This window comes from Echiichthys vipera (genome assembly GCF_963691815.1).
Source record: "Echiichthys vipera genome assembly, chromosome: 6".
NCBI classification, from domain to species: Eukaryota; Metazoa; Chordata; class Actinopteri; order Perciformes; family Trachinidae; genus Echiichthys; species Echiichthys vipera.
Genome location: NC_139831.1, coordinates 9,136,667 through 9,151,786, shown reverse-complemented (window position 1 = coordinate 9,151,786; position 15,120 = coordinate 9,136,667). Strand labels below are relative to the sequence as shown.

Genomic DNA, 15,120 nt, shown 5'->3' with positions numbered 1-15,120 from the left:
TGGTGGTGGCAAGTTTGAGTTACAGATCCATGAGTTTGAAGGCTTATCAGAAACTATAATAAATATGAAATACTTAAGAACATGATGTAGGATTTTACTGCTCTGGTTGTCACTCTCTTTTGTTCTAGTATATAGTAGAAATACTCTGTTCATGTTGCAAAGTAACTTACCTGGATCCTGCGACACAGTGTCCAGACAGATGATTGCCAACAAAGACAGAAATGTTCTCATCCTACCCTCATTTGCTTTATATATCTGAACAAAATATAATTTTTAGCAGGCTCGATTCAAAGAAGAGTGTATCATTTGACTTAATACTCACCTGTGTTCTTTGTCCTTAGCTGCAGGGCGGCCCTCGTGGCCGGGATGCCACTGTGTGCCGTGCCAGTCCACAGTGGACGGTGAGGGGCAGGAGGAGGGGACCGAGTGCAGGAGACTGAGAGGAGGCGGCTCGCACCAAACAGGAGAAATGAACCTCTGCTGGAACGAGATCAAACGCAAGTCCCACAACATCCGGTAAGAGGACATCCATATGGGTTTACTGTAACAATGTGGAAGGATGTTTTCAGAGAGAAGGAGGCTGCTGCATTTGAGTGAACATTCAGTGTTTCTCTACCCACGAGTTGGCTGTTTCAATGAAAATGTTGATTTCTATTATAGCTCTGTCAGGGTAAAGATCATTTCTCCAGTGAACTGTCTGATCAGTTTCCGTTTTTCAGTCTGCAGCTAGCCATCGCTGTCTTTTTCTAAACACAATGTTTAACCAAGATTCACTGAGTTTACAGAATACCTCGAAGCATTTCTGTGGAACACAAAACTGAAAGTTACCAAATGTGGAAGCACATCCCTCACTAAACCCAGTTACTGTAAATTAATTAGAGAGACTTTGACTTAGACTTCTCTTTATTGATCCCTTTGGGATGACTCCTGCAAGGAAATTGAGTTTCCAGAAGCTCACAAAAACACAAGGGAGGTATAAAAAAATACAGTATTAGATAACCAATGAACCAAAAAACAATAAACAGTAAACAATAAACAAATATCAAATATACATGAAGTAGATGTAAGAATACAGGTAAAATAAAATTCACGGAAAATGAAATCTGATAAGCTAAATGTAGAGGAAATGTATAAGATATAATATGTATGACTGTATAAGACAGAAATGAGCAGTAAGATTAAATTATTGCACTTAAGTGGTGGATAAAATTAATGCACAAAAAAGAAGAAGATAAGTGTCCAGGTATGTAAGAGATTATTAATTGCACAGTGAGTGGCTCCCACTCCTTCCCTTCGGTCCTCTTTATTGAGGAGTGAGGAGTTATTAAGGATGATGGCCTGAGGGACAAAGGAGTTCTTGAGCCTGTTGGTCCTGCACTTGGGCAGGGGCACCTTCCACTGAACAGGCTCCTCTGGTTGCTGATGACGGTGTGCAGGGGGTGGCTGCCATTGTCCATAATGTCCAGCAGTTTGTCCAGTGTCCTCCTCTCTGCCACCGTCACCCCAGAGTCCAGTTTCATGCCGACCACAGAGCCGGCCCGCCTGATCAGTTTATCCAGATGTGTAAGTAGACTAATAAAAGCCTCTTTTAGATGAGCCTGAGAGCTTTTGGCTCAAGTTATTATTTTATAAAGACTCTAGTATTCTTTCTACCTGAATAATAAGTGAGAAATGCACTTTTAATCACTGTGGCAACAGTCATTTTGCTATTGAATCTGTTCGGGGGCATTATGCTAATATGTGTATGTTTATATCCAGACAGTCGCACAGGGAAATATAGCCTTATGATGATCCATATATATATATAGGAGGAAATATATATATCATAATATATTTTCCTCCAACGATTCTTTGCTGTTCACCGTCAGTTTTCAGGCAATTAAAAATGTTTCGTCTAATAATGTGCCATCACACAATAATGTATAGTTCCGTACTCCTACCAGTCAGCTTATTATTTATTGATATAATGGGTTAATGCTGCCATTACACAAGTTACGAGAGATTTGCCAGTGCAAAACAATTAGAGGGCGTTCATGTTTTTCTTTAATGCTTAATTGGAAACTGTCCAGGCTTGTCGCATCATTTCTGTTTCTTCAATTCAGCTAGCATCCTGTTTAGACAATTGGCCTCTTAATTGCTTACTTGACCCTGATGTATCTCGGGAGGGGGAGGTTAAGGAAGGATAGCTGTGAAATTGGTTAAGACAGTTTCCCCTGCAGTCGCGTGTAATGAGATCACTATGGATGGCCTGCAGTGGCTGTTTATACCAGAGCTGCACTCTGACTTCATCAGGCTGAGAGAGAAAGGGAGGAATAAAGGAAGGAGTTGATGGAGAGCGAGAGAGAGACAGAGAGGGCAGACAGCTGGTATTAAATCATCACAGAGGAGCGATGGGATGCAGGAGAGTGGGGAGGAGTAGAAGAAAGAAGAATATAAGAATGAATGAGAAAGAGCTTCACTGAAAAGCTGTCTAACCTTGAGGGTGAGTGCCGTCCAGAGGAAACGTCTGACTGCGTTCATTGCCAGCGGCTGGACAAGTGCAGACGACTGGCTTTATAATGGCCTGTCTGGAGTTGATTGACAGGTGGCTGAGGCTCTGTTCCAAGTCATGGCTGCTTCCTTCTATCCTTTTAAACTACTGTACATTATACTCTTTAGTATACATGAATGGATTAAACTTCCTCGGTGGTACTTTGGTTCTCATTTCAAGAGTCTACAGGTTTGCTAGCAGGCCTGTGAGGCTGCACTTAGGCACAGAGCAATGCTAACATGCTGATGTTTAGCAGGTATAATGTTTACCATGTTTACCATCCTAATTTGACGTGTTAGCAGAGATTTTTTTTGGGGGGGATTATCAATTGAGAATTCATCATCTTGGAACATTCATGGTGAATGTTCGCACCATGTTTTGTTTTGATCCGTCCAGTAGATGTTGAGATATTTCCCTGGATGAGTGAAAACTTTGACCTGCTGGTGGTCCTCTAGCAAAAGTCAGTAGGATCCCTTATCTGTTCAAAATGCCATGCCAATCCAAACAATAGTTTAAAAAATAAAAAAGTGGTGAACAGACCGAAATTTTCATCCCGAGAGTCCCCTCTCCGAAATTTGATTGTTATGTTGAAGCACCCAGAGAACTGAACAAATTAAGATAAGAAGTAAACGGCACACAAAATGCATTCTCCAAATGTTTACAGATGGCAGTGGCACAGATAATTTATTAGTGTGACACGGTGCCGCTCAGCTAATTGGGCTCGGCACTGATAACAGAAGGTTAGGGACTTGATCACTTTTTTGGCATCTTGTATGGAAAGTAGGAAAAAAAAACATTTACACAGTGAGCCGCTGCACCCACACTCACCAGCTGTGTAGCATGTGTTAACAGTGCTTTGATGCCAGTGGCAAAAAAATGTAGACATGCTCTCCTTATTGCTGTGTGTTATGCTATATCAAGTTGAGGTAATAGCACCAAACAAGTGGACCACAACAATGTATTGCACCGTGTCTATCATAATCACAGCTGAATGATTATGAATATATGTAAAAGAGACATTTATTATTCAAAGTGTATTGCTGAAGTCATTCAGCCATCTGTAACTACTGTGTCAGAAAATACAGTATGAGAGTGTGGTTTCGGTAATTTGAAGGTCATTACTCAGTAGAGAAAACTTTTTTTTTAATGGTTGTGTAATTGTGCTACAGTGACGTTAAAGTCTGGCTGAATGATGGTACAGAGACACTGAGAGCGCAAATGCAGAAGACCCGGAAACACTGACCAATCAGAGTGTTTCATACAGAGGGTGAATACAGGTACAGGTAGACAGTATGAGAAACATTAAAGCATGTAAACATGTTCTAGTAGAAACCCCAAATACAAGTAAATGAGCACCCCGTTTAACAATGTTGTAGGGAGTTGTCATTGGCTCTTTTTCCATTCTATTTTTTTGCTGTTCTTAATAAACAGCTGCTGGATGTTGCTTCTACTGTATATTTACAGCACAGACAAGATAGTGGCATCTTGAAATAGCTTATTAGAGCACCAAAAAGCACATTTCCCCCAAAACCCCTTGAACTACACCTTTAACATCAACTAAATTGGATGTACTCATGTTTGTGTTTTTTAAAACACTGCTCCTGCTCAGCATACGTTCGCTTTAGTGTCATCCCATCTCATCTTCATCCGCTTATCCGGTGTCGGGTCGCGGGGGCAGCATTTTTTAGCAGGGGACCCCAAACTTCCCTTTCCCGGGCCACATTAACCAGCTCTAACTGGGGGATCCCGAGGCGTTCCCAGGCCAGTGTGGAGATATAATCTCTCCACCTAGTCCTGGGTCTTCCCCGAGGCCTCCTCCCAGCTGGACGTGCCTGGAACACCTCCCTAGGGAGGCGCCCAGGGGGCATCCTTACTGGATGCCCGAACCACCTCAACTGGCTCCTTTCAACGCAAAGGAGCAGCGGCTCTACTCCGAGTTCCTCACGGATGGCTGAACTTCTCACCCTATCTCTAAGGGAGACTCCAGCCATCCTCCTGAGAAAACACATTTCGGCCGCTTGTACCCGTGACCTCGTTCTTTCGGTCATGACCCAACTTTCATGACCATAGGTGAGGGTAGGAACGAAGATTGACCGCGTTAGCGATGGTATAAAACCACATTTCCACTGAGACTAGCTGTATTTTGCAGTCAAACACACGAGACTTGGATGCTGAATCGTCACAAATCCCTGCCAGTGTACAGCAATAGCACAGAGTGAGTAGTCAGTTCAAAATATGACTTTTTCAAACAGATTTCATATCTTACTTAGCCGATAACAGCGGCCACCGCATGGGTAACAATATCAGGCTTTGTTGAGATCCCTGTCGTGCCACATCATGAGGTGCCCACTGTTTTGCATCTAATGAATGCCCACCGAAGTGGATGTGGGTGTCTCGGTGGTATGTTATGAATTTATTTGCCGCATGGTTCAGATAACTGCAGAGAGCCACCCACCCACGCTCGGCGTATGTCTGAGGCCAGGGGAGACCTCTGAGCGTGTTTTTGTCTCGGCCTCTTTTTAGTCATTACAACAATGTTCCTATCTCTATTTACAAGTCGATAAATCCGTTGATATGCTCTTCATTCAAAGTCTTTTATTGTCATTCAGTCTATACCTTTTTGGCTCTTCGTCCACTTCAATTCTTGCCTGCTGTTGCTATTTTTTCCTGGTACTTGTCAAACCTACAACTCTATTCTTCTTCTCCTTCCCTTGCTAGCGCCCTCCACAGGCAGCTCAAGCTCAGTCAGGTGCCTTTGGGTGGTTTTGTGCTCCACTTTGCCCACATTGCTCCAAGACAAATTACAGTACAATGCCTGCAGGACTTATTGAGCTCCAATTACATGTTAATGATAGTTATGAAAACCCAATGCTGCTACAGAGGTAAGTAATGGTAAAGCATGTGCGCGTGTACGGTCCTGTATCATCAATCATTCAGTTGTGTCTTGTTTTAACCCTGGAACTCTGAATATCCCGTCTGCATAAAAAATGTACCCTTGGGTACGATGAAACCTTGAAACTTGAAGGATTTTACTTTCACTGCTGCCTGATAATTATTTTGAGTGGTTTACTTAATGGTAAAACAAAAAAAAGGCAGAATTATTCCAGGATGCCTTGTACATATTTGCTTAGTCTCACCGTATCACTGCATACTGTAATATTAATAGATGTAGTAGCAGTCAGTTAATTCTTTAATTAGTGACTTCTTTTTTAATAATGAAGTCAAGACTCATGCAACGCTCATTATCCTTTCCTTGAGAGATTTCCCATTGACGTCATATGTCTCACACCATCTAAAGGAAACAAGGAAATGAAGATATTGATAAAGAAGCAATCACAGTTTCATGACTTGTGAGGCGCCAGCAACCTTTGATGCAAAGCCCTTTAATGATAAAACAAACCAATGGGGAATTAGGAGCCACATGAATAATTTGATGATTTGCCACGTTGTGTGTGTGTGTGTGTGTGTGTGTTCTTGAAATTAAACGAGATCGAAGCTGTGAAAAGAACTGGTCCATCAGAGGTGGTCTTGCACAGATTGCAGAGGCTGTTGGACTGTTTTGGACTGCTACAATGTCTGTTCTACGAGCACACACTGTACCCAGGCATGCTGAAAGGTTTGTACAGAGTAAATCAGATCCCCAAGGGATGTAAACACCGTGCTGTTGGAGCTGCAAAGAACAATGAGCGCTCGAGAACTAAAAACATGCTTTTTACATTAGCTCTATTTACTTGGAGACCCACAAACCAAACCTGCATGGAGGTGAAAGGAAGACAAGTCAGACGGACGTCCTGATCAATGTTTCATGATCCCATAAAGTCTGCTTGCTTTTTTGTGTTTCATCATCACAATTGGCTTGTTGTCACTTGGCATGTTTTAATGCTGTGTTCACAGACCTTTAACAGCATCATAAAACAGTAGATTCAGTAGTTGACCAGTGTTAATCAAGGTATTACGAACCTGTTGATCATTTTAATGGTGAAAGCAAGTTCCAATGTTGTGTTTTGATTTAAAATTTCATCTTTAACTGTGCCAGTACACCTGCACCTTCACACAGACGTATGACTGAGAATTGTACATATAATATATATTATATATAACATAATATAGTATAAACATCTTTTAAAACACAGTAACATAGTGCTTCACATATAGTATTGAAATACACATAAATACAAGTATACACATAAATACACACGTGCATGATATATAGCACACAACCAAAATAAATTAACCAAACTAAATTGGTTTTAAGCAGCTGCTTTAAACAAACCACAAATTCAGCTGATGGAAGAAGGAGGCTGTTTCAAAGATTGGGTCTCACAACTGCAAATGCACGGTCGCCTCTAGATTTAAAACTGAAGCAGATGAAAGGCCTTGATCAGATGATTGGGGTAGCTCACAGGTGGAATAAGGGCTTAATAGCTTTGCTGTATATGATGGGGCCAGCAGGAAGACCTTGTATGTAATTAGGCAATTGTTGTGGAAGCATTCTTGTCCTTCTCTGATCTTGTGCTACTGGGGGTGTGTTAATCATTCATTTTCCAAACATTGATCAGAATCAGTGGAGCATTATCGTCACCTGCGGCCCAAAGATTCATTTACACTCACTCTGAACTCCTATTGCTGAAATTTTTAATGGGTTTGCTTCGACAAAAGGACATGGTTGTGATGGCTGTAGGCAAATATGGCACCCTGCTTCCTGGCATAATGAGTTCACATTAAATTGTGTACTTCATATTGATGTCAGAGACTAATGGAGCAAGTATCTACTACTCTCCTGCAGAGACATGACGTTTTGAGGGTTACTGTTTCAAATCCAAACAAAGAGCAACAGTGTCCAACAAGTGTGTAAAAGCTAGTTGATGGATATTTTTAAGAGTAATAATTCACCTTTTGATCAGCAGCTGATTTGAAATTAGACTTTCTTCCCTTCGTTCCTCTGCATCTCTCTCATGTACTTATGGGGCACTGCCACCATGGATAATGAAGCTTAGCTTATAAAGCTGCATGAAAGTTCACCAACACCCAACAATGAACCTGTTTATGTTAAGAAAATGTTTCGACTAACGCAATGTGATGACTTTAGACAGTAGAGTTCCCCTGGTGTTGGCATGAAAAATTATATAAGTGTTAAAATGTTCACAAACCTTATTACACATTGCCGCACAGGCTCTCCAGGCTACCAGGCTACAACATACTATGAAATCAAACACAATAGAGACCATCTTGTGATGGGATTACACCAGCCGCAATGCCAAACCGGGCCAGGGGCATAAAGTGGTGGGGCAATGACCCTTCTCTACTTCCTTTACCTCTGCTTGCTCTCTTGCCATCACAGTTTAGCTTGTGACTCATGAACATGACTCTGTAACAGGCTGATATTGAAACAAAAATATTACAGGAAATGCTTAACCCATTTTAAATTACATTTCATGGATCTTAAAAGTTTAAGTATTTTCTTTCGAAACGTTGTAATATTTTGATAGTATTATATTTATTAAGTTATTAATGTTTCCTTCTTTATTTTGGAGAGTCTTTCAAGTACCACCAGAAAGAGCTTGAGTACCACCATTGGTACAAGCACCACAGTTTGAGAACCAGTGCTCTATTTTAACATCACACTACTTCTTCCTTCGCTACAGACAGACAAGAATTGAATTATCTTTCTAAGGCCAGTCGAACATGAAAACATGGACCATTTTTGAGAACTTGGCACTGTTGTGGGGAAAAGTACTTAAATATTTATTCTGGCAATGCAACCAAACATTGGACACAACTGAGGACAGGGACTTCCTTTTCTCTGCACACCTCAGTCAGTGTGATATTTGTATTTGTTTGAAGCAATAACACCACAAGTGAAGCACTGAATTCTACACACTCTCTCTCCAACATTAGTGGTGATAAACTGCAGCTCTATCTCCCGTGAACACACACGCACGCGCACACACAGACACACACACACACACAGACACAGACACAGACACAGACACACACACACACACACACACACACACACACACACACACACACACACACACACACACACACACACACACACACACACACACACACACACACACACACACACACACACACACACACACACACACACACACACACACACACACACACACAGACAGACAGACAGACAGACAGACAGACAGACAGACAGACAGACAGACAGACAGACAGACAGACAGACAGACAGACAGACAGACAGACAGACACACAGACACACACACAGACAGACAGACACACAGACACACACACACACAGACAGACAGACAGACACACACACACACACACACACACACATACACACACACACACAGACAGGCACTCACACCAACATGCGATAAAAGGGAATAATGATTTGGTTTGAAAACATTGACCTTTACACACAAGACACTCACAAATAAGCGCACAATAAAACCCAAGCAACAATGGTCAACACAGCACAAACACACACACACACACACACACACGGTGCGGGATCATCTTATGAGCTTTTCAGTAGTGCTTTCTTGGGCTTCTTATTTATTATCTTTTGTCCTTTTGAAGTCTCTCGGCTTCCTCCTCTGCTATCTGCTGGGCTAATATTTATGTTACATTATGGGCCCTTTGTGTGCGCCCATGAACTCTCATCTCTGTGTGTGTGTGTGTGTGTGTGTGTGTGTGTGTCTGTGTGTGTGTGTGTGTGTGTGTGTGTGTGTGTGTGTGTGTGTGTGTGTGTGTGTGTGTGTGTGTGTGTGTGTGTGTGTGTGTGTGTGTGTGTGTGTGTGTGTGTGTGTGTGTGTGTGTGTGTGTGTGTGTGTGTGTGTGTGTGTGTGTGTGTGTGCGTGCGTGCGTGCGTGCGTGCGTGCGTGCGTGCGTGCGTGCGTGCGTGCGTGCGTGCGTGCGTGTGTGTGTGTGTTTCGGCAGGGTGCGGCTAGAGGCCTTCTCTGACAACAGCGGGAAGCTGCAGCTCTCCCTGCAGGAGATCATAGAATGGCTCACAGCCAAGGACGAGGAGCTTTCGGAGCAGCTGCCCATAGGAGGGGACGTTGGGGCCGTCCAGCACCAGAGGGAGTTCCACCAGGTAATGTGGACAATGATACCTTCTTATATGACACATCCAGTGCAAACACTGAGGGGAATGACACTTTTATTATATATTAAGGGAAATCCACAGTATATCTATATGCACCCATTCATATACACACATGTACTGTACTCAGTCTATAGGTACAAAGAGACATTTACTCTTTGTGTGGCAGAAGGGATGAGACTCCTGCTACAGTACAGAGTGCCCTTTAAAGTCCCATATCTGCATCCATATGGCAGCACTGTGAAGAATAGATTGAGGGTGTGCCCAGAGTCACGTGCTGTGGTCTGTGCAGTGTGATGGCTCTGTCATCAATATGTGAGAGGCCTGAGGTTGGGAGGCGATGTTTTTAGTGGCTGAATTTGTTGTCGCTGGAGACGGTTGACATGGTAGAGAAGTGGTAAAGAAGCACAAGGAGCAGTGGGGTATTATGTGTTGCATGTTTTTTTTTCAGTTTGACGGAGACAGAGAGTCTTTGCTAGCATCTTTTTGTACATATCACAGATATTGATCAAATCTCAGTTTATTGTCCAGCCTGAGTCAACACTAGACTACTAGACTGCTTTCATCAAGTTCAGCCAAGAAGCAACTCTAATGCACAGAAAATAAGTGGTGTAATGGATGCTTAAATAATCATGACTCCCAGATAACATATCATTAATTATTATTATCTTTAGTATTCGTTTGACTAGTTCTAAATATGTGTCCCTGTGTTAGTTGTTCAGTTTTGTCTTATGTCAATATTCTGTTTAAATAACTTTCATGTAAAAATCCTTATTCTTCCCCTCGATTTAAAACAAGGAAATAGTTTTGGAGTATGCAAAGCTTCACTGTTACTTTACGGGAATTAAGAATGAGTTTGCACTCAGTGTTTTCTTGACTAGTGATTTCATCCCTGGAACCATCAAATGCTTTCATATTTGCTTGAATTTTGACTTAAAACAATGAATCGATCATCAAGATAATTTGAAGAACCAACTATTCCTTGCAGCTCTAGACTGAACAATAAGGCAGAAGAGAGTTTTTATTTAAGACATTTAACTAAGCTCAAAAGCTTTGTATTTTGCAGTCCAGCAGTTGGCCGTCGTCTGATAGTTATTGAACTAGACAGGTTGACTCCATTTATTATTCCCCGCTGTGGTCTGGAGGATTAGTTGCAGCAGGAAAAAGCGCAACGCACAGAGCACACACACAGCGCACAATCTGCACAGTTATAAATGAATAAATTCAGAGTTAAATTAAAGTGTTGATCGACTTTGAGCCACATGAGGATTATTTGTTTCACCTCACTTTGCATGTCTTTGTCAGTTTCTGGTGGTGATCAGTCAACGTTGATGTGTGTTACAAAGAAAAGGTTACAAACCAGCATTTTTACCGTGTATTTAATTTCTAATTACCCAATGGTAGGCTGATAGGATTGATAGTCATTTTATTTTTCACAGTATTAAAGTTCATGGCTTTAGGGAACATCATTAGCTGAAAGCAGAGTGAGCCACCTCCTTCTGCTGTCAGATAATTCCTTCATGGTACAGTGATTTGAACTGGCTTGTAAATCCTTTGAAGCGCTTGTGTGGACAGAAGGGCAAACTCAGAGAATGAGACCTTATTGATCACAGCACAAATCAGCGCTTGTTTATCTTTCCAATAAATACTTTCATTCTCATATCGAGAGTAGAGAACCAATACTTTTTTCTAAAACCCAGGGTCTTAATTGGATTTACTGGTTCATCTACTGATTCAGGTGACAGGAGTTCATCTGAAATAATTATTATACAATTTGCAACTTACATCTGGATTCTTGGAGCTCTTTATTCAAGTCTGTGTTGGCGTGTAGAGATTGCTTGATTGATTTTTGGCTTGGTTGCATCTCAGGTATATTATGCAAAGACCTCACAGGAGCAGAGACAAAAATCTGCATGTTTTTCCACCGTTACCTGAATACAATACAATAACATAAAACCTTATTGATTCCCAGCAGGGAAATTAAGAATGACACTGACAAGTTACTCAACAATGCATCCAGAGTTTCTGATGATGTAGTGAAACACAATTTAAAAAATGATTAAATACTTCCCAGTGTGTCCCATATGTCAGTGTGATGCCACAGCTTGTCGGGAGCAGACAGACTTGTAACTGTGATGCTCTGTGCAAAGATCAATTTTCTGTGTGTATGTGCAGGACCTTTAACCAGTATACAGGGATTCAACTCATTATCCCCGTCTCCTCCAGTCTCTTACTCATTTTCGTCACTCTCACTGAAGTGTTTTTGCCTGGTGGGGATGCTCCTTCAGTCTAGAAAGGCTCTGCACACCCACACAAGTGTAGTCCCCTATTTTGGCTGATTAGACCTCTTTTTTAGGGTAAAGGGATAGTTCAGATTTTTTGGAAGTGGAGTTTTAAGAAGTACTTATCCATAATCAGTGTATTACTTACACTATGATGACGGCCGGCACGCCCCCTGTCTGGAGAAGCAGGCAGGAGTACAGACACAGGAGCTAAGTAATGTACTGCTGTGGATGGGACTACACAGCAAAACCTATTTTAACCACCTAAAACAAATCAGTTTAATGGTACGCTATGTTAGAATATTTTCACCGCTTTACCATGGCGACAGAAAGCCCTCTCCAATGAGGAACTGAAGTCATTATCTATGCTCTCTTCAAAGCCACCGGACTCCTTTGACAAAAACAGTAATTTTATCCCTGTGTGACTTTGGTGTTTTAAAGGATTAGTTTAGATTCACCAAATTCATGGAATAACACAAACACACTAACAGATCGAGGCAGTGGTAGACCAGCAACTCCATGTTCTGCGAGGTATAATTCCTGTTTTTGTCAAAGGAGTTTGGTGCCTTTGAAGCAATGTAACAGCCTCAGTTCCCCTTCAGGAAGGGCTGTCTGGCAGCAAGGTAAAGCAGTGAAAATATTCTAAATCTAGTCTACACTTGAAGTGATATTGATTTTTTTTTTACGTGGCTAAAATATGTATTGCGGCTGCCCCTGTCCACAGCAGTACATTTCTCAACTTCTGTGTCTGATTCTCCAAACTGGGCACATGTAGACCGCTATCTACTTTATCTAACGTGCTGAAAGTATCTCTTTAAAAGTCCCTTTATTTAACAAGCTGACAGAATCATCTGAGCTACTTTCAATATAATGTCAGTAGCTTTTGTTTCACAGGGCAGATCACAAGAAAATAAATGTCTTTCCTGTGTGTTAAAGACACCCACTGGTGGGACAATAACAAAAATCCCAGGATGTCATTAAAGAAGTCTTTCCAATGACATCTTTTTTAATTGGCACGTTATATAGCCCTGTGTGTGCTGTGATGGGGGAGACTCTCATAAACTTGGTACAGACAGGAGTTGCCCAGCAGGCGTGTGTGTGTGTGTGTGTGTGTGTGTGTGTGTGTGTGTGTGTGTGTGTGTGTGTGTGTGTGTGTGTGTGTGTGTGTGTGTGTGTGTGTGTGTGTGTGTGTGTGTGTGTGTGTGTGTGTGTGTGTGTGTGTGTGTGTGTGTGTGTGTGTGTGTGTGTGTGTGTGTGTGTGTGTGTGTGTGTGTGTGTTACTCTTAGAGCCATACAGATTGTTCTTCTTCAAAAATAGCTCCAGACAACAAGAATAATCTGAGGCAATAGTTACATATTGGCTGATGAAGCTTTTGATTCTTTTGTTTTCTGGAATAAAACAATGAGCTGCCATGCTATTCAAATCAAGAAAACAATAACGATTCAAATAAATGCATTAAAGGGAACTTGGAAGAGTGTGTTGAGGGTAAAAGCTATGTTCTTTGGATCCTTGTTCCTGTGTGACAAGGAGTATTTGGAAAAACGCCACCTGGGATGCTTTGGATGTTCTTTCGTTTCTCTGTAAATCAGCTCACTGTAGCTGTGGGTGATGTATCTCAGGACCTGGAACTGGTTTAGACACACACACACACACACACACACACACACACACACACACACACACACACACACACACACACACACACACACACACACACACACACACACACACACACACACACACACACACACACACACACACACACACACACGCAATTGGTTCTGTACAGTTTTCTTTTCCACCGTATTTTCCAATTTTCGGGGCTGTCAGTTTGTGCAGTGTTTCTGAAAGGAGACATGTATTGACAGTGAGAGGTTTGTGGCTCCCATTTAATCCCACTCCCAACTCTCACCTCGACTGGTGCACTGTCGAGTCAGCCTTCCAATTAACAGGATGATGAAAAGACAACAAAACTCATACTTGAACACTATCTTGCAATTGCTTCTATCCCCCTTTCTCACTCTCTTAATTTCTCTTCTCCCTCCTCATCCCTCTGTCTGCTTTTCATGCTTTCAAACCGCAGTTCACATTCTCTCTTTCCACAACCAACCCTCTAACACTGATGGGGCTACTTAGTGAAGGCATTCATAGGAATGAACATGCCTCTCCTGTCCTCTCCTCTCCTCTCCTCTCCTCTCCTCTCCTCTCCTCTCCTCTCCTCTCCTCTCTCATATGTTCCATTTTCAGCACAGCATGCCTTCATTATCTAAGATGCCTCAGCTTCCCAAGCGTCTGGTCGCTCTAAAACTTTTCCGACAAAGCAGGGAGGAAAATTGCATCCTAGTTTTCTATAGAGAATTAAAGCGTTTTAAGAAATATGAATTATTGATCTTAAATGGATTTATTCTGATGCCGTTTTGTGTGCCGGAAGAGTTCTCTCTGCTACATTTTCTGTGTGCATCTTCACGTGTATTGGTTACTGTATGTGAATTCTGGGGGTGGTGATGAAGGGGAGTTTGGGTGGGAAGATGTGTTAGTGAGGATTGGGTGTTGGGATTAGTGCCTGGTTTCAGCAATGGGTGGGATTTTGTGCATCTGCAGCAGGTGCAGAATCTTTGCTTGCCTCATGCGACAGAGAAAATTAAATGAAAATTCCTCCTCCTCTGTGTAGTCACAAGTACACTGAGAGGAACCGCCCAGAGGGATACCATCAACATGCTTAGACAATGAAGTCAATTAAGTCATTTCCTCCCCCAGACTTTTTCTACGCCATACATAATGTATCTTAATCTGATCTGAAGGCTTTGCTCTTAAGGTTCCTTCAACCAAAGATGAAGCCTCTGAGTGTGAAATTTAGCTGGAATTAAAGTTTTAACATGGCAGCTGGCTCAGGGAATCCGTAGCTCAGCCCCTCTTTGGGCACCAAAGCAGCTAAAGAGAGTATGGAGAGAATAAAAAGAGCTAGAGAGGATGAAAAGAGGGTATAAGGAAAGGAAGGAAGTGAGGATGCGAGGAAAAAGAAGGAATGTGTTTGTGTTTAAAGAGAGTATGAAAAAAAGAAGACACCAGGTTTTCTCCATGAGTGGAGAATCTTGTCTCATGCCACAAGCTCCCCGCCATTACACCATTTTACATGTTTGCTCTGTACCGGCTGGTGTTTGCAGATGTTTCATTGGGTGTTATCAGGCCTGCCGGGCTCTGGTCCTGAGGTCTTTTT

At 42.0% G+C, this 15,120-nt stretch overlaps 1 protein-coding gene across 1 annotated transcript in view; it reads left to right on the top strand.

Annotated features, from left to right (window-relative positions):
• Positions 1–398: 398 nt before the first annotated feature.
• The window catches only part of drp2 (dystrophin related protein 2), a 65,822-nt gene continuing 51,100 nt past the window's right edge, over positions 399–15,120 (top strand). Inside the window, exons 1-2 of the mRNA XM_083915589.1 lie at positions 399–516; positions 9,455–9,611. Coding sequence (XP_083771715.1) covers positions 470–516; positions 9,455–9,611 — 204 coding nt within the window. The 5' untranslated portion in view covers positions 399–469. The remainder of the gene's footprint in view (positions 517–9,454; positions 9,612–15,120) is intronic.